Below are 26,678 nucleotides of genomic sequence, written 5' to 3'. Positions count from 1 at the left end.
GAGTAATTTAGTGTCTTGATAAATAATTGTAGCCCTATGCAATTAATTTAAAAGATAGTTCTTTGGTTTGATTTTACTGGAGGCCATTAAAAATTAATGAGTTTTTAAACTAACTCATAAATACAAATGATAATATATATATATGAAACCTAAGTGACTGAATAATAGGAATGACTGGAACAACTGATTGACCATTCGTTATGATGTGCACCAGGGGGCAAATGCTCAACACAGGGGCTGCCCCCTGGTGGTCACTGCACTCCCATAGCCAACCTCCCTAATCCTCTTCCTCCTACCCCAACTGGCCAACCTCCTGTGATCCCTTCCCTTTGATTACTGGTCAGGCTGAGGAACCCCACCTGTGCACAAATTCATGCACTGGGCCTCTAGTATATACATAAATATAATGATTGGCTTATGTAAAAACACAGAAAACTATAGTAAAGAAAATTTCAACAACAAATAATTATATTAGCTATCACATTTAACATTTGCATTCTCTTTGATGCCTATCTTAGCATATATTTATATATTTATAGTAATAGTCATATGGCATATATATATATAATTCTGTTTATTTCACTTAAAATGGTAAACATTTCCCCACTTCCCTGGAATTTTCTTTTGACATAATTTAAATAACTACATATTAGATTGAACCATATGAAGTTGCTGATTTTTTAAATCTTATTTGTCAAGAATAATAATTTCATATGGTTTAATCTAATAAAACTGAAGCCCGATGCACGACATTCATGCACTGGGGGTGGATGGGGTCCCTCAGCCCTGCCTGTGCCCTCTCACAGTCTGGGACCCCTGGGGGATGTTCGACTGCTGGCTTAGGCCTGCTCCCCTGACAGCTTAGGTCCACTCCCCGAGGGTTTCTTAGTTCTGCTTCAGAGGCAGGAGGTGCTGCTGCACTTGCCATCAGTGAGCCTGGCTTCTGACTGAGTGGTGCTCCTCCTGGGGGAGCACACAGACCACCAGAGGGTAGCTCCTGCACTGAGCGTCTGCCTCTGGTGGTCAGTGCACATCATAGTTACTGGTTGTTCTGCTGTTTGGTCAATTTGCATATTAGGGTTTTATTATATAGGATACTATCACAGTGGCTTTTGAACATGTGGACATTTTGGACCCAAAACCACAGTAAGAATTACATTTAAATGGCAGCCTTGTACAAGTACACACACAGAGGTACATGCATATAAAATTATACACCAGAAACTATAGTGATGACTCTATTTCCATTTTTCTTCTATTAATTTTTAAATATTCTTGTCATTCACCTCTACATTTATTTTACCACCTACTAATGGTTGCAATCTGGAGTTTGAAAAATATCTTTGTCACAAAATATATGGTAATTTATTTAACTATACTCCCTATTGCTGGATATGAAAATGAATTTAAAATTTTATTCATTATAAACGATGCTGTGAAAAACATTTTTCTCTTTTTCCCATTATTTTGACTTACTTCTTTAGGGAAGAAGTGGAATTCTTGGTTAAAGAGCCCTGGGAACTTTGAAATTTAACAGTAATAATGACTACAGTTAAACAATGTGTGTGGGGCCCTATGCTGGGCAATTTCCATGTATTATTCCGTGTCAGCCTCAGGAAACAGGCACTGGTGTCTTTATATTATAGTTGGAGCCTCAGGGAAAATATGTGACTGAGGCCAGGGGTGTGGCCAGGGAGTAGGGGAACCAGAAACTGAACCCAGACCTCTGACTCCAAGTACATGCTCTGGTTTTTGTGGATGAGATGGATTCCTGAGTAGTAAATGTAGTGGTGGGTGATAACACTCAGTAAGTACATTATAGAAGTTTACCTTAGATATCATTCAGCAAACATTATAGCTCAATCTCATTTGCTAAAAAAGGAGATGATAATAGTATCTATGAAGATTACAAAGTTAGTATATGTAATTCCCTCAGCACAAGGCCTGCCTCATCAGTCTGCTGAAGAAGGGTCAGTTAGTATTATTGTGTGCATCTGTTATTATTGTTAGTTATTTTAAAACACATAGTATAGTGACTGGCACACAATAAATGCTCGTTCTATAATCAGATGCAGAACTATCTTCCATAGCATCACAGACAGAGCAATCCCCTGGCTTTTGCTTGAATACTTTCAATGATATGAGATTGCTGTGTAATAAGATCACCCATATCATTATTCATGGGCTTTGTTAGAAAAATCTCCCAGGTAATAAGTGCTGTGTTTAATGTCTAAAAATATTGAGCGCTTATTTGGTGCCACGCCCTTGGTGGACATTTTTTTAAAATAATATATTTTATTGATTTTTTTACAGAGAGGAAGGGAGAGGGAGAGAGAGTTAGAAACATCGATGAGAGAGAAACATCAATCAGCTGGGCACTGGGGATGTGCCCACAATCAAGGTACATGCCCTTGACCGGAATCGAAACTGGGACGCTTGAGTCTGTAGGCCCACACTCTATCCATGGAGCCAAACTGTTTAGGGTTTGATGGATATTCTTATTCGTTGATTCTTACATGCCCCTATGAAGTATTATATAATAGCTTTGCCTGCTGACGGTTTACAGCCCTGAATGCTGAGGCACAGAGGGTTCACACACTCATCCCAGGGTCTCATAGCCACTTGGGAGCAGAGTAGGGTATCGATCCAGTCATATTTGGATCAATGCTCCTCCTGTTTCATTCATTCTGCCTTCAGCCTTTAAGCAAACGAAGCAGAAAAGTCCATTTCTCTTTACTGTGGAGTCAGGATGCTATTGCTACTCAAAAATATGCTCATTGCCTAATCACAACTGTTTTCTAGAGACCTTCCAGGTAGCTAATCAATTTTAAAAAAGAGCTATAAGAGCCTAGTGCTAAATTTGATTTTAATATAGCATTTATTAATCCAGCCATTCGTTTGCCTTCAAAAGAAAGACATTTACCAGCATGCTTATAGTATATAGCCATTACGACTAATTTTCCAAGTTACAATCAACATTCATCATAATTACCAGCATTTTCCATAAATATTACAGCAGCAGTGCTATGCATGGGCCCATATCATTAACAACAGAGTAAATTTACATTTGAAATTAGATACAATGTGCTATAGGTAATTGATGTTTCGTTTCTGACACAGAAGTAATTTCAAGTAAATGAAACTACTCATAGTTTGTGCCTTACTCATTTTCTGTAAAATAGCTCTGAATGATTTCAATAGGTCAGTGGTCGGCAAACTCATTAGTCAACAGAGCCAAATATCAACAGTACAACGATTGAAATTCCTTTTGAGAGCCACATTTTTTAAACTTAAACTTTTTCTAATGCCACTTCTTCAAAACAACTCGCTTAGGCCATGGTATTTTGTGGAAGAGCCACACTCAAGGGGCCAAAGAGCCACATGTGGCTTGCGAGCTACAGTTTGCCAACCACTGCATTAGGTGAACTGGAAATGTTGCCTTCTATAGTAGAGCGACACCAGTGCTGGAACACATCTTGTAGGTTAGGTGCAGTAAACACTAATGCAAACATTACCATGGGGTGACTGTACACCGCCATCAGTGGGGCCCTGGTACCTATGACATTCTCACATGTCCCCTCTGTCTCCCTGGTTCCTGCTGCTGCCACAATCGAGATAAAGCCCACTGCCCTGGCCTTGATACCTGCAGTCTTCTTAGTCCACACCTCCTACAGAGCCACTGCCCGCTTCTTCCCTTCCCTTCCCTTCCCTTCCCTTCCCTTCCCTTCCCTTCCCTTCCCTTCCCTTCCCTTCCCTTCCCTTCCCTTCCCTTCCCTTCCCTTCCCTTCCCTTCCCTTCCCTTCCCTTCCCTTCCCTTCCCTTCCCTTCCCTTCCCTTCCCTTCCCTTCCCTTCCCTTATCTTATCTTCCTTTATCCTCTAAGGCATGTGAGGGGACATGAAGTTCCTGGCCCAGATTCTTCATGTCAGCAGCATTCAACCTGCATGAGGCCCTCGCACCTGCTAGGAGGCACTTGGCTATCCTGGTGCCTTGGTCCCTGTGGCCACTAACTGAGTGACATCTCAGAGGGCTGTGCCTTTCTCCTTTAACCCTGTCCTTACAAATCCCCCCTTCCAGGCAGCTGGCCAGGATTGAATGAACTTCACCTCCCAAATATGACAGATTTGTATTGAAATATAATTCTACTAAGGTTCATTTCTCTTGATTTTGTCTCCTCCTTTTCATCTCCAATTGTAGTTCAGGCTTGCATCAGCTCTTGTCTGGACTCAGAATAAATAGATGCTAGAGCAATTACCCCCCCCCCCCCCTTTTGCTTTCTTTGGTTTCAGTTACCCACGGTCAACCACAGTCCAAAATTATTCAGTGAAAAATTCCAGAAATAAACTATTTTTTAATTTCATAAAAATGAATTAAATACATTTCATAAAATTAAATGCAAATCTTTTAATGTACATAATTTGGAAAGGGATTTCCTTGTAAAATTGTCAGGCTGGTGCATATAGCATTCTGTTATATTTCATTTCTTTCTTGCCTTCCCCACTTTCTGAGCCTTAGAAGGCAGGGTTTTGACTATAACTTCCCAGAGTTATAGACCTATAGTAGATGTCCTAAAGGTTAAATTGTTTGTCTTCTGAGATTGTTGTCATGTAATTTGGGAAATGTACTTTTCTTATACAAACAGATATATAATATCAGACAGCAAACTAAATGTGTGTTGTAATTTGCACTTCTTTTAAAAGATAAGGACATTTTTGTGACAACACAATGACAGGAAGAATAAATTCTTGGGCTTTTTTTTTTTGTGTGTGTGTGTCTGTGCTTAAAAATTATTAAGAAGTACTAGGAGGGAAGTTTATAGAAATAAATGCCAACATGAAAAAGGAAGACATATCTCAAATAAATAATGTAACTGGACACTCCAAGGAGGCAGCCAAAGGATAAACTAAACTTAAAATTAGCAGAAGAAAGAAAATAAAGATCAGAGCAGAAATAAATGAAATAGACAATAGAAAAAAAAAATCAATGAAACTTATTTTTTACTTTATATTTTGAAAAGATAAACAAAATTGAAAAACCCTTAGCTAGACTAAGAGGGGGAAAAAAGATTAAAGATTTGCCCAGCCAGTGTGGTTCATGGTTGAGCACTGACCCATGAACCAGGTCAGGGCATATGCCAGAATTGTGGGTTCCATCCCTATTAGGGGGTGTACAGGGGGCAGCCGATGGATGTTTCTCTCTCATTTATGTTTCTCTCTCTCTATCCCTCTCCTCTTCTCTCTCTCTGAGATCAATAAAAACATATTAAAAAAGAAGATAGAATACTCAAATAAATAAATAAATCAGAAATAAAAGAGGAGACATTACAACTGATGCTACAGAAATTAAAAAAAAATTATAAGAGACTACTAAAAACAACTCTATGCCAACAGACTGGAGAACTTAGAAAAATTAGTAAATTTCTAGAGACATACAATCTACCAAGACTAAATTATGTAAGTAAAAAGGAAGTCTGCACAGACCTATAACTGGAAGATTGAATCAGTAATCCAAAACCTCCCAACAAAGAAAAACCCAGGACCAGATGGCTGCACTGGTGATTTCTGCCAAACATTTAAAGTATCAACCTCTTCCAAAAAATTGATGAATAAGAAATACTTCCAAATTCATTTAGGAGGCCAGCATTACACTGACACTAAAGCCAGACAAAGACATCACAAGAAAAGATGCAGGCCAATATGCCTGAAAATATAGATGCAAAACATTCAAACAAATATAAGCAAGTCAAACAATAGCACATTAAAAGGTCCATATACAAAGCCTAAGTATGATTAATCCCTGGATGGAAAGATGGTTCAACATATGAAAATTAATAGATGTGACATACTACACTAACAGAGTAAAGGCTAAAAACCACCTGATTATGTCAATAGATGTAGAAAAAGCTTTTAACAAAATTCAATACACATCCATTGTAAAAATTCACAACAAACTAGGAATAGAAGGAAATTATCTGAACATCATAAAAACCATATATAAAAAGCCTACAGCTAACATCATGCTGAATAATAAATTGGATGCTTTCCCTCTAAAGATCACGAACAAGACAAGGATAGCCATTCTTGCCACTTTTTTTCAACATAGTACTGAGAGTCCTAGCCAGAGAAATTAGTGAGGAAAAATAAATCAGATGACATGATCTTATATGCAGAAAATCATAGAGTCTACTGACAAACTGCTAGAATTAACAAACAAATTCAGTAAACAAAATCAACACACAAAAAGTAGTTGTACTTCCATAACAATGAACTATCCAAAAGGAAATTACAATAGCACTAAAAAAAAAAAAAATAGAATAAAATACCTAGATATAAATGTAACTAAGGAGATGGAAGATTTGTATATCAAAAACTACAAAACACTGATGAAAGAAATTAAAGACACAAACAAATGGAGAGTCCATGGACTAAAAGGTTTAATATTGCTAAAATGTCCATACTATCTTAAGCTATCTGTAGATTAATGCAATGCCTATCAAAATCCCAGTGGTGTTTTTTATAAAACACCATTCTACACTTCATATGGAGCCATAAAAGACCAAAAACATCCAAGTAAATACTGAAAAAGGAAACAAAGTTGGAGGTATCACACTTCTTGATTTTAAAATATATTACAAAGTTATAATAATCAAAACAGTATGATACTGGTGTAAAGACAGACATCGAAGGTCAATGGTACAGAATAGGAGTGCCGAAATATATCTTTGCATATACAGTCAACTGACCTTTGACAAGGCTGCTAAAGATACACAATGGGGAAAGAAAAGGATAGTCTCTTCAACAAATCATGTTAGAAAAAATGGATACACACACCCAAAATAATAAAATTATATCCTGACTTTATACTATGAACAATTATTATTTAAAATAGATTAAGAATTGAATTCATAAAATTCTAAGAAGTCAAATTGAGAAAAACTTCATGAAATTGGTCTTGGCAATAATTTTATGGATAGAACACCAAAAGCACAGGCAACAAAAACAATAAATAAACAAATTGAATTACATCAAACTAAAAAGGCTTCTGTACAGAAAAGGGCATAATAAGGTTAAAAAGGATCCTGTGGAATATGATAAAATATTTATAAACCATATTTCTGGTAAGGGGTTATCTCCAAAATATATAAGAAATTTCTATAACTCAATATTTAAAAAAAATTCTAGTAACCCAATTTTTAAAATGAGCAGAGGACTTGAACATTTATTTCTCTGAAGAAGATATAAAAATGGTTAACAGGTATATTAAAAATATCCAGCATCACTAATAATCATGAAATTCAAATCAAAACCACAATAATATATCACCTCACAGGCATCAGGATGAAAAAAACTAAAGATGATGTGTTGAGATGGACATGGAAGATTTGGAAAGTTTGCACACTGTTGATAGGAATGCAAAATGGTGCAGCCACTATGGAAAACAGTATGAAGGTTCTTCAAAATAATTAAAAATAGTACTGCCATATGATTCAGCAATCCCACTTCCAAATATTTATCCAAAAGTATTGCAGCCAGGATCTCAAAGACATATTAGCCCTCTCATGTTCATTGCAGCTCTAATCACATTAGCCAAGATATAGAAACATCTAAATGGCCCTGGATGGATGAATGGATAAAGAAAATGTGGCATATGCATAGAATGGAAAATTATTCATCCTTAAAATGAATAAGGAAATTCTACAATGTGCAACAATGGCAAAATGAACTAAGCCTTCATAAAAGTACAAACACTGCACAAATCCACTTATATGAAGTATCTAAAACTATCAAATTTATAGAATCAAAGAGTGGAATGATGTTGCCAGGGCCTGGGGGAGGAGGAATGGGGAGTTACTGGTCAAAAGGCGTAAAAAGTTTCAGTCAAGCAAGATCACTAAGTTCTAGAGATCTGCTGTACAACATTGTACTTGTAGTCAACAGTAATGCGTTTCACACTTAAATGTTAAAAGGGTGGATCTCATGTTGAGCATTCTTACCATAATAATAATAATAAAAAAAATAAAAGGGGTGAGTGAGTGGGAAGAGATCAACCAAAGAAAGTGTAGGAATATATTCATATATTCATAACCCATGGACACAGACAATAGGGTGGTGGAGGCCTGGGGTTGGGGGGTGGGGAAGAGTGGATAATAAGGGGCCAATGAAAGAAAAATGAGACATGTATAATACTATCAACAATTGATAAAAAGATGGAGAAAAAACACACACACAGTGAATAAAAGGCTCAAAACAAAAAAATTAAAAATCAAGTCAAGTTTTCCAACTAAAAAGATTAAATCCCTTCCTCTGAAGTCAAGTCACATTAAAGAAAAAGTCTAAGACTTACCTCAAAGCTCACAGCTCCATTGTGGTCTGTGTCAAACGCATTGAACAGAAAATGTGCATACGTTGTAGAGTCTGAAATGTTGAAAAGGGAATATTATTAAGTCAGCGTTTCAATATCTGATGTGAGAATTATATAACATGCCAAAGTTCTAGTCCAAGTCAGGAAAATGTACTGTCTCCTTTAACTGGTACTTTCTTCCCAGTTGACCATCTCCTTTCAGTAGAGGATCGTAATTTGAGATTCACAGGAGTGAGCTACCTACATAGAGGCCATGCATGGCAGACATCTCTGTAACTTTCTGGCTAGAAATAACCTGAAAACTTGGGTGTCTTGGACGATGTTACCGGCTCCAGGAGGAGTCATCGTACCAGAGGTGGGTGGGAGGATTAAGTGAGACCCATCTGGAAATTGGTTAGTGCTTGGCAGGGGCTATCCCTAGAAGTAAAAGAATAAAAATACTACTAACGAGACACAGATGAATTGCTATTATTAGTGTCGTTCCTCAATTTTACAATTTAGGTAAGCTATTGAGACTCAGAGAGGTTGAGACACTTGCCCAAAGTCACACAGTCAATAAGGAGTAGAGTGGCACATAACTGGGATCTTTCTCACTAAATATCCAGGTTAGCCCAGAGCCAGTGAATTTGAGCCAGCAGTGACTTGGCAAGTGTCTGCCTCCCTGTTGGAAGGGGACTGTGTGGCCTTAAAAGTTCCTGGTGGCAAGCAGCAGGGAGCCCCTGCCCTGTCTAAGTCCTGGGTGGGATTTGGGGCTCTGAATCAGCTTTGGAAGGCTGAGTCCCCAATGTCTTATCACGCTGTGTAAAGACAATAAAGTACTCTGAAATCCACCTCTTCCCCTTAGTAGGTTTTCCCCCCTTGTACCTCTTCCTTCCTCTTCTGTTTCTCCTTTGTCTCCCTAATATCTGAGCTTTGTGCTTTCCTATTTTAAAAGCACACACTTTTTCATACTGTTTTCTTTTCTTAGTGTACAGTTTTCATTTTTAAGTGCTTGTGTGCTTGACTCTTCATCAAATCTACTTGATTATTTTAAATGTTTCATCTCGTGGGTTTTAGCCTTTTACCTTAATCTTTTTTTTTATATTAACAAAACTTGTAACCTTTTAGCTCATTGGCTCTACCTTTCATCTTCCGTTAAAAATCCATTTCTGCTTTAGAACTTTTAACCTTTATTTTTATTGAAATTTTAACAAAACTTCTATTCTTTTACTTTATGAATTGCTTTTCAAAGGTTGTCAAAACACTAAGTCATAGTAGCTGGAATGGATAATTGTCCTCCCCACATAAGGGAGGTCAGAGGTCATGCAAACTTCCTTCCCTGCTTTCAAGTGCCCAAGGCTACTTATGGATTATTTTTCCTGAATGCTTCACCCCAGTGGTTCACAATATTGAAGGCCATATATTTCTCAAAATGAAGGTGGGTTTTTCTTTCATCTCGGAGCTCTAAATATGATACAAGTGATTGCTTATTTTTAAACATATGAATCACTAACACTTTTCAATGAATGAAACAGTTACTATAATTGGGTCCAAATAATATGTCAAGACACCATATGTAGAATGGATGTCTATCAGGCATGGATGGGCTGTAGGAAGAAATATTTGAATATGGCACTGGGAGTTAATTCAACCAACTCAGTGAATTAACAAAAAGTTCTATTACAGAGTTATTGAGAACCAACAGTCTATTTTATTCGCAAAGTTGTATTGGTCTCAACAGTACTCTTATATAGAGTTCTGGAACAAATTAGTGCCCTGTGGAGATATGAGATGACAAGTCATATATTTAATTTGTTTTCAAGGCTAAAAAAAAAAAAAAAAAAGATTTTGCATATTTTATAACGAGCTTTATTAAGCAGGTCTCTTGTTACCTTATTTATACAACCAGAGTGAATGCCTTTACCTTAGCAAGTGGAATTCACTATGAATAATGGCTCAGAACAAATGGTGCTGAGAATTTTTTAGATTTAGCAAACAGGGGCATAAATAATTGACATTCTTCTCAAATGCTCTAGCTTTAAAGTTTCACATGTGGGACATTCACTCTCAAGGTCTGCCTTCACGTGATCCAGGGGACTTCCTGTTCTTCTAAGTGCACCTTTGCAATTCTCTGGGAAGCGAAGCGGTTTAACAGCCTATAGGCACACTGTGCAGAGAGCAGTTGTTAATAGCATAGTGAAGTCAGACTGCCTAAACTTGAGACTCAGCTCTACCAAATAGTAACTGTGTGACCTTGGACAGGTTGTTTCATCTCTCTGTGACTGAGTTTCCTGTGAAACTGTAACAATATGTACTTCATAGAGTCATTACTAAAAGATCAGATGAAATGCTATATGCAAAGTACTTAGAACAGTTCTAGGTATATATTAAATGTTCCATAAATATTAGGTATTTTTCTTTCATAGACACGACCCTTTTATTTCAACTCCCTTAAAGACATGTGATCAATTATTTTTATAAATGTAATATATTTCCCCTGAAAAGCTTCCTTTTTTTAAAAACAAACAAACAAACAAAAAAAAACCCTCTGTTGTATGTTTAACTGACCGGCATTCTAATTAGATACTTCATGCTGGATAGACTAGTAGATTTGTGTCTGAAAAATTATTGAAGATTCAGGTGAACTTTGGATCGCTGGCTGGCTTTTGGAGATGCTGTAAGCTTTTAAAGAAGGGGAGTGATGCTATGTGCTTTGACTGGGCAAGAGGAAGGAGCTGAGGACTGAAGAATCTGGCTGGGCATAGAGGTGGGTGAAGAAAAGAAAAACTATCCACAAAACGCCTGTGGTCTGGTTCCATCTGACTGTATTATTCATAGATACCGTGTTTCCCCAAAAATAAGACATCCTCTGAAAATAAGACCTAGCGCATGGAAAGATAAGACGTTACCTGAAAATAAGACCTAGCACAACTTTGGGAGAAAAAATTAATATAAGACACTGTCTTATTTTCGGGGAAACAGGGTAATAGTAAATATTTGCTAAAAGGGTGAATAAGTAGAAAGTACAATAGAATCCTAACTTCTAGATTCCAATGTAGTTCAAGGTGCAAAAGATATGAGTAGTTTCTGTTCCCCCATATCACCTGATAGTTCATATTTCCTTACATATAACAAAAACAGCTACTGAATTTGATATGCCAAGATTGCTTCAGTTTTTTAGCATTTTACTTGGGAAGTTGAAATCTTACAGGTGGGGGAAACTGTTTGGGTTCTTAACATAGAAAGAGATCTTGGATATCACTTAACTATTTATGTATGTTTAACAATAAGTGCAGGTACTTTCAGTGGCTTAGCTAAGGTCAGCTAGTTAGTTCATGGTAGAGTCAGTAATAAAATCAAGGCATCTCAATGCCAACTCTTAGAAATAAATATTATTGGAGCAGAAAGAAAGCTGAGGCTACTTTGTTCCACATTTTATAGATATTATAAAAATGTTGCCCCCCATTTCACAGAGAAACAACCTGAGGCCAGAGAAGTAAATCACTTGAGTAACACACCTTGGTCTTGGTATAGTCTAGCCACAAACTCTTGACTTAGTCCAGTGACCTTAACCTAATTATTTCCAGACCACAATGATGATACATACCAATTAGCCCTTTCATTAAAAAAACCATTGATACACAGAATATTAGATTATCATGTTTCAGATCTGAGTATTGAAACTAATCTAGTTTATTTCTTTCTTCCCACTACAAATCCCTACTCCCTACCTGAATTGAAGCACAATGTATGGAATTGGCTTTTGAATAGAGAGTATTTGAATATTGAGGTACCGTTGCTATGGAAAGGCAGGTTCATATACATACATAGTAGTTTCTGTTCAACAAGCCCTTTACAAATCACTGAAAATTCTTACAAATATCATCCTAGATATTCAGTGATAGAGTTATTTAAAAAATTAAAAGAAAAATCTTATGTCCATCAAACCCATCTCCTTAAACACAGTGGCTGATCAATAAATGTTTGTTGACTTAGAATTGTGTAACTGTAGCTCATTCCTTCCTTCCTTCAATAGCTGTTTATCAGCTGCCCAGTATAGCCAAAGTAAGTGCAAAATTCTTACACCGTAAGCAGGAAGAGCCCAGGAAATGGCAATTTTATGATCTTTAAAAATGCTTAGTAAGCTCAGAGCATCCTGCTAAAGCTTGCACTGTATGTGAAGTTGAAAAAGTAATGATCTAGGTAAAGGCATCAATATTCAGCGTCCACGCGGCTTGTTTTACAGCAGGCAGGCTTTATCCCTTGCAAATAAGAAGCTTCTGTTGAATCTAGCTGTGCTGAAATCCAGAACACCAAACAAGCTGTACGTGGTAAACCACCTCCTAAGCAGCCGAGAAAACGAGCCTGACACAATACAAATTGCAGGAGGTGCTGTCAATGAGACAAGGCATCTTCCTGGCGGAAATGGTGAGACAGTGTGATGGATGGAGCCATCATTGTTACTGCTCAGAATGATATAAACCTGTTGTGTTCAGATCAACTTAAGTAAATGGATTCACAGGAGAGTGAAGATGGCCGTAGTATGAATTTTCCTGCCATGGAGATGGCGATCTTCCTTAGGCCTTTTCCCCTTTAGTAGGAGGGTTGCAAGATCCAATTTGCATGCATGATAGTAATTTTTTTAAATGGCAAGCCATTATTCTTGAAAATATTTAATTTCCTTTATTTATGCCTGGTACTTTTAGATTTATGCATTCAATTAGCGTGCACAGTCAAAGGATTTTTAAGAGTACAACAGTAATTTTTCTCAAAATCCCTTTGGGTTTTGTAACAAGAATCCCTTGAGAAGAATTGTGCTTAAGTGAATGTTCTTTAATGCCCAAATTTTATTTTTCAAGTGAAAATTAATTTTTAATGTGGAAGTGTATCTAATTTGTATCATCTAATAACTTTCATTGGAGATAATAAAAAAGAAAGATTTCCATTTGTGCTAGGTACTTTGGTATTATTTCCTATCAGTATGTTGGCAGACACTTAAATATATAGTAAGCATGATTTTTCTTTAAAAATTCCATGGTTTTTAATAATCTATAAATATAAGAGTTAATAAAATAATATTCCAAATTCTTTATTAATGCTGACACTGGGACCATTACAATCTGGCAGTGGTCTCCATGACCAATCAGTACCTGTCTGTGGGCCCATTGGTTAATGAGATGGGCGAGGAAAGTTGTCTCATATGGCGTGTCTAAATTCCTATAATAATGGGGGAAAGTGTTTTTTCTCAGAATTGAATTCTAATTAACTTCTCTTAATAGGCCATCTTAAATGAAAATTTCTATTTTGACAATCCACAAAATCACTTTCAACCCACTGAAATTTCTAATACCAACTGTATTGAAATCCAGAAGAGAATCTAATTTTTGAAGGAAATAATTAATGTTTAGGTGCTGTAAACTTTCAAAATGCCTATGATAGCAATGACTCCATTGTATGGCTATAGCCACCAGGTGAGGTGATGTCACTCAGTCATTAACCTGTTCACTCAGGTAAGCTAGGAGTGCTTATTCAGTTCTGCTACTTGTCAGCCATTGTTACACTGCCGGGCATACAGCAGTGAACAAAACAGACAAAACCTTCTGCGCTCCCCTGGAGGTGACATTCCAGTGGGGAAAGGGACAATAAATTATAACAAAAAGAGGTTAAATAGTATATACCTGTGGTTGGCAAACTGCGGCTCACAAGCCACATGTGGCTCTTTGGCCCCTTGAGTGTGGCTCTTCCACAAAATACCACAACCTGAGCGAGTCTATCGGGTCTAGTAATAATTAATGTCGTTTAAAAACATTCGTTTAAAATCTTGCTTGGCGTTGACTTGTATTGACATAACCTTCAAACACATGGTATCTACAGAACGTGTAAAGTGCAATTAACAAGTTTTGCTTGAAAAAGTTTGTGTTTGGTTTGGTTTTTGTTGCAAAACTAGGGCTAAGAAGATGGCGGATGAAGAGCATATTCGGCACTGCATGCTTTACGAGTTCCAATTAGGAAGAAAAGCAAGTGAGGCTGCAAAAAACATCTGTAGTGCTCTTGGTCAAGATGCAGTTAGCGCCAGAAAATGCCAGCGCTGGTTTGAGAAATTTCGCGAGGGAAATTTTTTGTTAGATGACAAGAGTGGTCGAGGCCGTGTGTCCAATTTTGATCAAGAAGCTCTTCAAGCTCTTTTGGTGCAAAATCCTCAAATTACCCAACAAGAGCTTGCGACAACTTTAAATTGTTCACAAAAAACAATTTCCAATCAATTGTGTGCACTTGGCAAAGTCCAAAAGTTTGGAAAATGGGTTCCTCATGAGTTGACCGACAACAACCGTAATCAAAGAGTCACAATTTGCAGTTCGCTCCTCTCTCGTCAAAACCATTTGCTGTTTTTAGAGCAAATTGTTACTGGATATGAAGAATGGGTGCTGTCTGTTAATTTGAAAAGGCGGCCTCAATGGTTGGACAAAAATGAGGCTCCGCAGCCCACGCCAAAACCTGACTTGCATGCGAAAAAAGTGATGTTGTGTGTTTGGTGGAATTTTAAAGGAATTCTTCATTATGAACTTTTACCATCTAACCAAACCATTACAAGTGCAGTGTATATTGCCCAATTGGAAAGGTTAGCCCAAGCTTTAAGAGAAAAAGAACCCACGCTGATTAATCGGAAGGGCGTAATTCTTCACCACGATAACGCACGACAGCATACTGCAAGAATCACTGCTGAAAAACTGCCCCAGTTGGAATGGGAAGTTCTCCCTCAACCTGCATATTCTCCTGATATTGCCCCTTCCAATTACCATTGTTTCGTTCTTTGCAAAACTTTCTTCTTGGAAAAAAATTTAATAATGAAGAATGCCTCAAAAATGCATTGACCGAATTTTTTGCATCAAAATCACAAGAATTTTACAACAGAGGGATTAAAATGCTTCCTGAGAATTGGGCACAAGTAGTAGAAAACAACAGCAACTATATTGTTGATTAAATTTTGTTGTATTGTTTAAATAAATTCGATTTAAAAAAAGTATTAGAAAACGACATTAATTATTACTAGACCTAATATTTTGAAGAAGTGGCATTAGAAAAAGTTTAAAAAACTTGGCTCTCAAAAGAAATTTCAACCGTTGTACTATTGATATTTGACTCTGTTGACTAATGAGTTTGCTGACCAGTGGTATATACCATTAGGTGCTCTTGAGTGCTAAAAACATAAAGCAGGGAACGGGAAAGGGGAATGATTAAGGGGTTGCAGTTTAAGGGAGGGTGGTATTTGAATAAAAGCAAAGGTGGTGAGATGTTGAATGGATATTTGAGAGAAGAGAGTTCGAAGCAGAAGGAACAGTAAGTTCAAACGCCCCAGGAGCAGCAATATGATGGCCATGTTGGGGGAATGAAGGGTAAGAGGCCAGTGTAACTGGAACTTAGTGAGTCCACAGGGAGAATGGTGAAGGATAAGTGAGCAGGACACCAGTGAGCTCAAAGTGTAGGTCCTATGTAGGTTGTGGCCTCTGTCCTGATGGAACAAATAGAGCAGAGGGGTAACATGACCTGGCAGAATCACTCAGTTTGTGTTGAGAATCAATTATGCTAGGTAAGCAAGGAGGACAGTCAGAATCAGGGAGGTGAATTTAGAGACTGTTGAGTTATTTTGGCATGAGATGATAGTGATTTTTTTTTTCAGTGGACAGTAGTAAAAAAAAGTTATTGAAAAGGAAATGGATGAACCTCTCTGTACCTTAGTTTCTGCATTTATTAAAAAGGGAGAATCATTTCTGGGGTTGTTGGAAGGTGAAGGGTAATGCATGGCAGGGTCCAACACATGTCAGATGCCTGATAAATGGTGACTATATCAGCCCAGACTCAGTTTGTCTGGATGGCCTCGTTTTCATTTCCCCCCATTTCCTTCAGCTGCTCCAATTGTCCCACCTCTGCTCCCACAATAATATTTTTTAACTCTCTATCCTCACACACTTTATTTCGACATGGCCCACATGCTACACTAGACTAGAACATTTTTTGGGGGCAGGTACCACATCTCATTACTTTTACACTACCAGCACCTAACACATAGTTGGCCACGCAGTAGACTGGTTGTGTGACACATCTGAGCTGGGCATCCTGATGGGCGATTGAAGGACAAACATAAAGGTCCAGTGGCTTTCATTCATCTCTAGCACCTATGCATTATCATTTTGCACTCCTGTTTCCTTTCCAATTAACATAATGTCTAGAGTGGCATTCATTTTTCTCAGATGGGGGGAGGGTGGCCATAGTAGGGTCACCTAAAAATAGAAAAACAGCAGAAAGGACCCTGGGTGAGGCTCTAAAGAAATCTAGTTTCTAACCCAGATCTGCCACTTAATGGATGTGTGGCCCCCAGCAAGCCATTTAATTTCTCTCAGCCCCAGATTTCGCATCTGTAAATCGAGGATAATTACATGTGTCCTAATTTTGAGAGTTGGGAGAATCAAATGACACCGATAATGCATGGGAGAGCCTGGAGGCATGGGACCAGGCTGTCATAGTCAGAAAGTGCTGTGCAAAGGGTCAATGGGGGGACAAAGGGGATATCTGTAATAATTTCAACAATAAAGATAAATTTTAAAAATAACAACAACAAAAGTACTGTGCATTTGAGAGCCATAGTACTAGGCACCAATGATACCACTTGTGTTAAACTAAAGACCAAGCTCGTGGGTAGTTGCTAATTTGTAAGTAGTTTGCTTTTAGGATATAGTGAAACTCATGTGCTCTTGCATGGTGTGTGTTAATTTTTCTTCATCATGATTAAAAATGTAGTCATGCCATGAAAGATGAATTGAACTGAAGATTGCCAACATAAGTAGTCTGCAAAGGATTAGGATGCAAGATCAACACCCAAAGAGAAGTGACCTCACCAAACGGCCATGTAGGTCAATGCCTTCTTCACTCTCCCTCACAGAAGAACAATGAACAATTACTCATGAGCAAACACCACAGAGAAAGTTCTAGAACATGGGGTTGAGGCTGAAGCTCAGCCTGCCTCACAGAGACCAAGAAAGAGTGTGGACGAAGGGCCAGAGAGACAGCTACTTGATTACCACATTGCCCCTCCCCAAGGCCAAAGCAGCACCAGGTGGAAGAAGAAAAAGAAAAAGTGATTGCAAGCATAATTCTAACTGAGAGTACATTAACAAGTCCTCACTCGTACTCACCTCCCTGTGGAAAGAACTGTGAGTAAATCTCTTTGAAGGTTTCTTCGTTAACAACACCGCTGGGGCATTCCTGGAAAAAGTGGTAGAGAAGCAATATGAACAAAGTGTTCATAAAATTAATTTTTGCACATTTTTTAAAAATAGAGCTGTCTACCATGGAAAGCTGCACCAAGAAAGCTAACCATCCAGCCATTATTACAAAGAGAATAAAGGCACACTATAAAGTTTTCTTGTCTCAATTCTCACAAGAAGACAAAAATAATTGCAGATGCAAAAATCTTTACATATAAAACTATAATGCTGCTTATAAGAACACATATGTTTATTATCAATGAAGCACGAGGAAATTACTTGGTTTTCATAAATCAAGCATATTGCAAGATACCTATGATGTGGGCTTCGCTAGATCTTGGTGCTGTGTTCTCTGGAGATTTGCTGACCCAGAAAACCTTTAGTTCAAGGAGAAAATGGGTGCTCCATTTGGGTCATAAGTGGCCTGGCCCAAGAAGTTTCTACCAGGAGTCATTCCTAATGTCTGTTAAAAATTTGTAACAGTTTGACCTTGAATAAGGCAGGACCACACAATTTTCTAATTTCTGGAGGGGAGGGTCTGAAAAAAACCAGGCCTGAAGTTAATAAATTTCCACCTTTGTCTCCTGGGTAGAATTATCTATGACTCATGGGTATTGATCATTTGTTTGAAAAGTGGGAACTCTGATCCATAAACAGATTTTTAAATAATTTCAAAATAAACCTGTGGTTAGAGGACTTGTCAGTGTGTTTTTCTCCCACTTAATTTTTATAATAAACCTATGACTTGGGTATCTCCATTTATACAGGCAGAACTGGAGGCTTTGAGGTAAAGCACTATTATTAGGTAGCCCCTGGGAGAGCTGGTGTGTGAGTTTGGAACATTCCAGATCACCACAGGTTTTGGATTAGATGAACCCTGTGGAAATAATGACCCCCAAAGACCAAAAATAAATAAATAATTTAATTTTAAAATGAGCAAAAAAGCAAGCAAGCAAATTGTGAAGATTGATTTTATGTGTCAACTTAAAAATGGTACAAATGGACTATTCTCTACCTTTAATCATGGAGTGGTTCATCCACAAAAGCAGTATCTCCAACTGTTCGTCAAGAATGAATTTGGCAAGGCCATGTATACAGCTAAGTGTACATGATAGACAATGTGGTTGTATTAGGTAGGTTTTCTCTTGCTGCTGTAACAAATAGGCCCCTCAATACGTAAAAACAAACAAACAAAAAAAACCAGAATGTAGTCTATTTCTTGTTCATCTAACAGATTAACTGATGTACAGATTAACTGATGGTCCTTCTCCTGAGAATCATTAAGGGAGAGAGGCTAATGAACATATTGGCTATGTTCAATATGTACCTTCTAAAGTCTCTATGATTGTCTTATCTAGAAAGAGAAAAAGACCTTGAGAAGTGTGCATGGAAGGTGTTTATGGGCCTATTTATTACAGCAGTGGCAAACATGGTTTTGAAGTGGCAAAATGGTTTCTACTCTCATTTTATGTTAGAAATCATTGAATATGTCCACCCAAAACAAAAAGAAGTCTCATGTGTCCAAGACAAAATAGAACACAGACTTGGTAAACTGTTCACAATGTCTGTCTTAGAGGCTTATCTGAAATATGTCTGAAATAGATATCCCACTGATGGTTCAGTATCACCATCATGAAATTATTTAGCAGTATGAAGTCTTCTCCCATGGTGTCTTGTTACAATGATGACATTTTCAAGCTAACATCCTATATAATAAAAGGCTAGTATGCAAATTGACCAAACAGTGGAATGACTGGTTGCTATGATTTGTGCTGACTACCAGGGGGCAGACGCTCAGTGAGGAGCTGCCCCCTCATGGTCAGTGAACTCTCACAGGGGGAGTACTGCTCAGCCAAAAGCCGGGCTCACAGCTGGCTAGCACAGCAATGGTTGTGGGAGTCTCTCCTGTCTCTGCAGCAGTGCTAAAGATGTCTGACTGACAGCTTAGGCCCATTCCTCCCAGGGGAGCAGGCCTAAGCCATCCGTAGGAATTCCACTGAGGGCTCCCAGTTTGTAAGAGGGCACAGGCCTGCCTGAGGGACCCCCCTCTCCCCCAAGTGCATAAATCTAATGTCCAATAATACTTCAACACCTCAGGATATGTTTTCTCAACAGGACTATTTCACTCACACAGGAAGGACCCAAGAAGCAGAAGAGCTGCCAAATTTTGGGAAAGCAAGAAATCCTCACTCATCTATACTTTGAGAAGATACTTTCACTTTCTATAAGCCCCCATGATTTGTATATTATATGTTCTAATGACATTTTGTCTGATTATTAACAAACTAGAAGATTTGTGCACCAGTGGGGTCCCTTGGCCAAGTCTGCAGGGATTTGGATGAAACTGGCTCTTTGTCATCTCCTGAGGGGTCCTGGTTTGTGAGAGGGTGCAGGCCAGGCCAAAGGACCCCATTGGTGCACTATTGGGGCAGGGTGGAGGGAGGGCACAGGAGAGTTTCAGGGCGCGCTTGGCCCATCTCATCTAGTCTCGATCTGCTGGATTTCAGCAGCAAGCTAACCGACTGGTCAGAGCATCTGCCCCTGGTGTCCAGTGCCTGTCATAACGAATGGTCAAATGGTCAAACAGCTGGAGGGACAATTAGCATATGAGGTATATATATATATATGATTGTTCTGTGAAAAATATTCTGTCTACAGAAAAAAATTAAAGTAAATAAAAATTGCCCATAATTTTACTACTATAAGATATTTTGATCACATACATAGTGCATTTTAATTTGCTTTATGAATAAAATTTGGAAAATACAAGAATATGGTATTGTATCTTATTAATTTTTAACTTTACAAAATATCCTGAACATTTTCATATCATGACTTTTAATGGCTGCATAATAATATACCCATTGAATTTATCATACTGTTGGATATTAAGGGGATTGCAGCATTTTGACTACATAGGAATAATGATGTCATTAATATTCTAGTTACTGCACCTGGGGTACATTCTTTCTGACTCATCCCAGTAGGAGAATCCTAACACCAAAGGGTTTAAGTTCTTCCTATGCACAGTCACATTGCTTCCTGCAAAGACTGTACTGATATGTGCTACCTCCACTGGTTTGTGAGAAATTTTTACATCTAGAGGAACTGCTGACCAGAATCCCATGAGGATTTGACACACACCAAATCCCATGAGTAAACAGCAATAATTTGCTTCCCTCATGAATCTAATTGTCATGCTGAAAATTGCCAGAGGATATCAAGGCATTTGTACTGATCTCTCCACGGGATAAAGTGATGTTTTCATGAAGACAAGGCTGCTTTGGGAGCAGGCTGTAGAGCCATATTATCACAATAACAACTGTTAACTGAGCCCATATTCCATGCCTGCTTATCGACATCATGTCTTTGGTGATTTTCTACTGACCTCAAAAGGTAGGAGTTATTTAGAAATGAAAAAAAAAATGAAGCTCAGAGAGATTAAAATTAAGTAAAATGTGGGATGACACAGAGCCATCCATTTATTCATTCAACAAATAATTATTCAATGACCAATGACTTCTATGTATTAAACACTGTTCTGGTCCTGACTGGTTTGGCTCAGTGGATAGAAAATCGTCCTGTGGACTGAGGGGTCCCAGGTTGGATTCCAATCAAGGGCATGTACCTTGGTTGTGGGCATATCCCCAGGAGGGGGTGTGCGGGAGGCAGCTGAATCCATGTTTCTCTCTCAATGATGTTTCTAACTCTCTATCTCTCTCCCTTCCTCTCTGTTAAAAAAAAAAAAAAAAAATCAATATAATATATTAAAACAAAACATAAAAACACTGTTCTGCTCATTCTTCTCCTTCATTAATTAGAATGTTATCCAATGACTGGATTATCATCTGTTTTCCATTGAAACTGAAAAGGTGATCTGGTAAACCATCAGTGGAAATACTTCTTTTGGAAAAACACAATGTTTGTTTGCTCTCAGAGCCAAATGAAGCCATTTCAATTAAAACTGGGGATACTGATTTAAAAAATACATATCTCATGAGTTTTAGTTTGAGAATTAGTGAAAAATGTTTTTACTTTTTTTGAGAAATTATTGTCTTTAGTCCAGCCAGGACCTTTATCTTCCTCCCTACTACACACACTTTAATTATGAATGGCTAGACACTAAAGTGCTGTGGAAAAGTGGCACTTTTTAGGTCAGGTTAAAATGAACCACTCCATCAAATGGTAGTGTCTTGAGGCTTTGCCTGCTGGTACATTAATCTATTATGGCCAGAGAGTGATTTTTTTTATTGCTTCTTAAACACTTCACCATGATACGATCAGGATGCAATAAATGTGGAATGAGATTTTCTTGGCCCATAGCTGCCACTCACCTGTCAGTTGGTGAAGAGACATTTGCCTTTTGGGACTTTACAGAGGTGTTCCCTAATGATCCTTTTTGGTCCCTTCAGGTAGTCTTGTGACATCAAGTGAAGGTCAAAATAAGTTGTAAGTGTACAATGAATACTTTGGTATTTATTACTAACATCAGTATTAATAAAGTAGTGATTTTTATAATAATAACATGATGATGATGATAAGCAGATAATAGGAGTACTTTCTATGTTGTAAGCATTGTGTTAAATGCTTTACATGGGTTATGTCATGTGAATAAAGAGTTACTAGCCTTACTTCTACTTTACAGATGCGCAAATTGCCTTAGAGAGAAATTGGCCACATTCTTATAATTAGAATATTATAATTATAAGAGTGATGTCTATTGATCCCAAAATCAAGAAACTTGAGTGGTGTTTAAGCAACTTTAGAGATAACTCTATTCACTGGCTTCATTTTCAAAGTGAAGAGATTGACGTTGAGGTTAGAAGAATTGTCCATTAGCCACATGGTGGGTTGCTGAGCCTTATCTTGTGTCTGGGTTTCCTGGGGTTAGGCTGATGCATGGATACCACAAATGCCTTCATGTCCATGCAATAGCTGGTATGTTCTGCTAAGCAGCACTTACAATAATGCAGTGGAATGTTTATGCTCCTGGGCGCTGGCGTTAAGGAGAAGAACTGGCTTGAACCCCTGATCTACCACTTAAATGCTGTGTAGCTTCAGACTAATTGTTTAATATAAGAATCTAAGTTTTATGGTTTTCCCCTGTAACATGGAGATAACTATTGACATCAGAGGAATGTTATAAAAATTAATTAAGATAATGCACGTTATGTTATCTTAACCCTCTTGTTTGCACATCATATTGCTCATTAAGTATTAGCTATTAGAGCCATAGTATTAACCAAGAAGTTAATAAGCAGAGCACCTTTATACAGAGTCACTGTAACATCAATGTGGCTGTACCAAGGTTAACTGGTATTCAGCAAAGCAGTTGAACCCGGTAGAGTGCAGGTCTGATATAATGCAATGAGCCTGCAAAGCAGATATGAGTTATGTCTCCCACTCTAGCATTTTATAAATTGAATTTTCTCTATCGAATATTGTCAGAGCTTACCCTCAAAGGCATGAGAATATTGCAATTGTAAATGACATCTGAGAAGGATAAAGGCCACCACTGGAAATAAATGTCAGTAGAAACCCAGGAGTCTTTTATCCATTAATTTAAAGGAGAGTTTTCCCTAATAATGCTTAGATGAGTACATTCAAAATGCAGTAGTCCATACAAAGCACTTTAAAGAGAGATCCATGTATCCATAGAAAATTGCTAAAGGAATTATTGTTTTGAGGACCATCATGAATGCTTATCCTTCCACCACATAAGAAAGATTTTGAGCAGTAAGGACTGGGATTTGAACCTGACTTTGACTAAAAAGTTTTTACCATACTAACTTCCCTCCAGAAAAGCAAATGTAACTATAGAAAAGAAAAGATACACTGATGGAGAACTATTATCCCAGTATTTCTCAACCTCATTAAATTCACCAAAAAATTTACTAATACAGCGGAACCTCAATCCTCGAACTTAATTCGTTTTAGAAGACTTTGGGAAGTGATTTGTTTAAAAAGGTATCATTTTCCCCCATTAGAAATTATATAAATTGAATTAATCCATTCTAAACCTACAAATGATTCCCTGCTTTAACATTTCTTATATACAGTACATAAATAAATCTTAAATTTATCGAATCCCCTATTGGCCATAAGCAAATCACTTTCAGCACTTATTCCAGGGTTATTTTTTAGGAGGTCAGTACTCAGTATCTTCACTTTTTCATGCACCCCTGCCTCCGAATTGCTGTCACTGGCTTACTGCTTTCTTTTATTCAAATCCACGACAGTTTTTCTACCTCTTCAACCACCTGTGATAATTGTTCCTTTCACAACTGAGCAACATTTGCACCCTTGATGGCCTCTTTATGTCTTAAAATAGTGAAAGGGTTAACAGGTCAAACACTGAAGTTTTGTTCCACAATCAAGGCATCATTTCCATGACAATTTGGTAGAGAATGGAATCTTTTTTAAAAAAATATATTTTATTGATTTTTCACAGAGAGGAAGAGAGAGGGATAGAGAGTTAGAAACATCGATGAGAGAGAATCATCGATCAGCTGCCTCTTGCACACCTCCTACTGGGGATGCGCCCACAACCAAGGTACATGCCCTTGACCGGAATCGAACCCGGGACCTTTCAGTCCGCAAGCCAACGCTCTATCCACTGAGCCAAACCAGTCCCGGCGAGAATGGAATCTTTTGAGATGGGAGATGTTCCAGAACCGAGGTTTGACTGTAATTTATTCAACAAATATTCTAAGACCGACAAGTATGATACCCACCCATTTGGAGTTGTAGTCCATGGGGGAGACAAACTTTATGTACACATTCACACAAATAAATGATCCTAAGAAAGTCCATCAGGGCAAAATAGCATGGGAATCCTAACTACTTTCATAAAATAATTCAAATGTCACAGTTGAGGAGATAGGGAGGGAAGAATCTCAACTCCTCGGGTTATTTGCTTTCCCAAAGAAGGTGCAGGGCAAGATCAAAACCAGCTCTAACACATCTTATCACATATTCCTGTACTTCCGTGTAATTACCAATTCTGGGAAAAGAAGACTTTGTCCCTCCCTCAGGTATTTGCCTCAGCAAACTACAATTTCAGGGGTAGCTCTGAGCCGCTGAAGCTTTGTTGTAAGTGAAAGGAATGTTTATTCTATTTAATGAAATTCTGTTTGTTGCAAATACTTGAGAAGTCTCTGTCCTTTTCTGCCTCAGAGCGATTCTTCAGAGGTTTTTCTCTAACTGGCAAGGGTCACAAAACCTGCCCCAGAGGAAGCTGCGTGACTCAGTGCTTCCAGGCTCTGTCGCCTGCAGCATTGCTCAAAAGGACACCCTGAGCCTGGGCTGGGGAAGAGACTTCAAAGGGGTCTCTGGAGCTCAGAGGATGCTCCCCTGTAAAGGATGAGGCAGCCTACAACGTGCTGAGTGTTTTATTACAACATCAAGACACAAGGGGGCAGCAGTGCCCTCCATGAGAGCCAGAAACTGGCTTTCCAGTTCATACGTAGGCAGTTCTTTCCCTAAGCTTTGTGCAAGTCCGACTAGATTTACTTCGAGAATTCTATTTTCCTTTTATGAAAGGTGACTGTGAGCTCCTGCTCCCATATTAGGTATATAGAGAAGTTAACCATTTCAGGGAAAGGAACCCAGATATTATTCTACTATCTTCCGCCCTAGAAATTGGAGTAAAGTTATAACCTCTCTTTTTTGGCGGTTGTTAATTTTTGATCAGTTTAGTTACCAAAAATCTGTAGATTGTATGTGTAAGGATACAAGTAAATAAACAAGACAACAAAAACTGCAAAGTTTGAATCTAAGAGTCCTATAAATTCCTTCTTAAATTCATGTGGGCTCAGGAGTCAAATTTCTGGGATTTGCTTGGCTATATTATTACTACGGAAAGATTTAAATCTTTAAAATAGGAATAATATTCATATCTCAGAGTTATTATGAGGTTTGAATAAAGACAACCCATATGCAATGTTTACTGCAATATGTGGCACTAATTATTATAGGGGTTGCTTCTATAATGGTGGGGACATCATTTTGAACCTGTTTAGTTTATTGTCATTTAAAGAAGAATATTTTCCCTTGTTAAATGTCATCTGCCTATTTAACCTTAGAGGGCTTTTATAATCCCAAACCAAATTACTCCATACATAAGAATAAACTCAAAATGGATAAAAGACTTAAATTTAAGTCATAAAACCATAAAAATCTTAGAATAAACCATAGGCAGCAAAATCTCAGATGTCTCTCATAGCAATATATTGGTGAACACATCACCTAGGGTAAGGGAAACTAAGGAGAAAATAAACAAATGGGACTAAATAAAAATAAAAAGCTTCTGCACAGTAAAAAGAACAAAAACAACCATCAACAAAATGTATGGGAGAACATATTTGGCAATGATACATCTGATAAAGGGTTAATATCCAAAATATATAAGGAACTGATACAACAGGAAGATAGACAATCTAATTTTAAAAAAGGCAATGGACCTAAATAGACATTTCTCCAAAGTGGACATACAGATGGCCAAGAGACTTATGAAAAAAGTGCTCAAACTCACTGATCTTCAGAGAGAGGCAAACTAAAACAACAAGGAGATATCACATCACATTTGTCAGAATGGCCATCATCAACAAATCAACAAATGACAAGTACTGGCGAGGATGTGGAGAAAAGGGAACCTCATACACTGCTGGTGAGAATGCAGACAGGTACAGCCATTATGAAAAAAACAGTATGGAATTTCCCAAAAAAATTAAATATGGAGCTACCATTTGACCCAGTGACCCCACTTCTAGGAATATATCCTAAAAAAATTCGAAACACCAAGCAGAAAGAATATATGCACACCTAAGTTCATAGAAGCACAATTTACAATAGCTAAGATTGCGAACAGCCCTAGAGCCCATAAGTATATGAGTGGATGAAAAAGTTGAGGTACATTTACACCATGGAAAACTATAATGCAATAATAATAATAATAATAAAAAAAGAGTAGCTTACCCTTTGAGACAGTATGGGAAGAGCTGGAGAGTATTATGCTAAGTGTAATAAGCCAGCCAGAGAAAGACAAGTAAAAACAGAACAAAACAAACAAACAAAA

At 37.8% G+C, this 26,678-nt stretch overlaps 1 protein-coding gene across 5 annotated transcripts in view; it reads right to left on the bottom strand.

Annotated features, from left to right (window-relative positions):
- The window catches only part of KCNIP4 (potassium voltage-gated channel interacting protein 4), a 913,574-nt gene that overhangs the window by 14,205 nt on the left and 872,691 nt on the right, over positions 1-26,678 (bottom strand). For all 5 annotated transcript variants that reach the window (XM_036419588.2, XM_036419543.2, XM_036419577.2 and 2 more), the window contains 2 exons: positions 17,531-17,600; positions 8,343-8,413 (listed from right to left, as the gene is read on the bottom strand). In XM_036419588.2, coding sequence (XP_036275481.1) covers positions 8,343-8,413; positions 17,531-17,600 — 141 coding nt within the window. The remainder of the gene's footprint in view (positions 1-8,342; positions 8,414-17,530; positions 17,601-26,678) is intronic.

Source organism: Pipistrellus kuhlii, unplaced genomic scaffold, assembly GCF_014108245.1.
Source record: "Pipistrellus kuhlii isolate mPipKuh1 unplaced genomic scaffold, mPipKuh1.p scaffold_m20_p_1, whole genome shotgun sequence".
NCBI classification, from domain to species: Eukaryota; Metazoa; Chordata; class Mammalia; order Chiroptera; family Vespertilionidae; genus Pipistrellus; species Pipistrellus kuhlii.
This window is presented reverse-complemented; position numbering and strand designations above follow the sequence as displayed.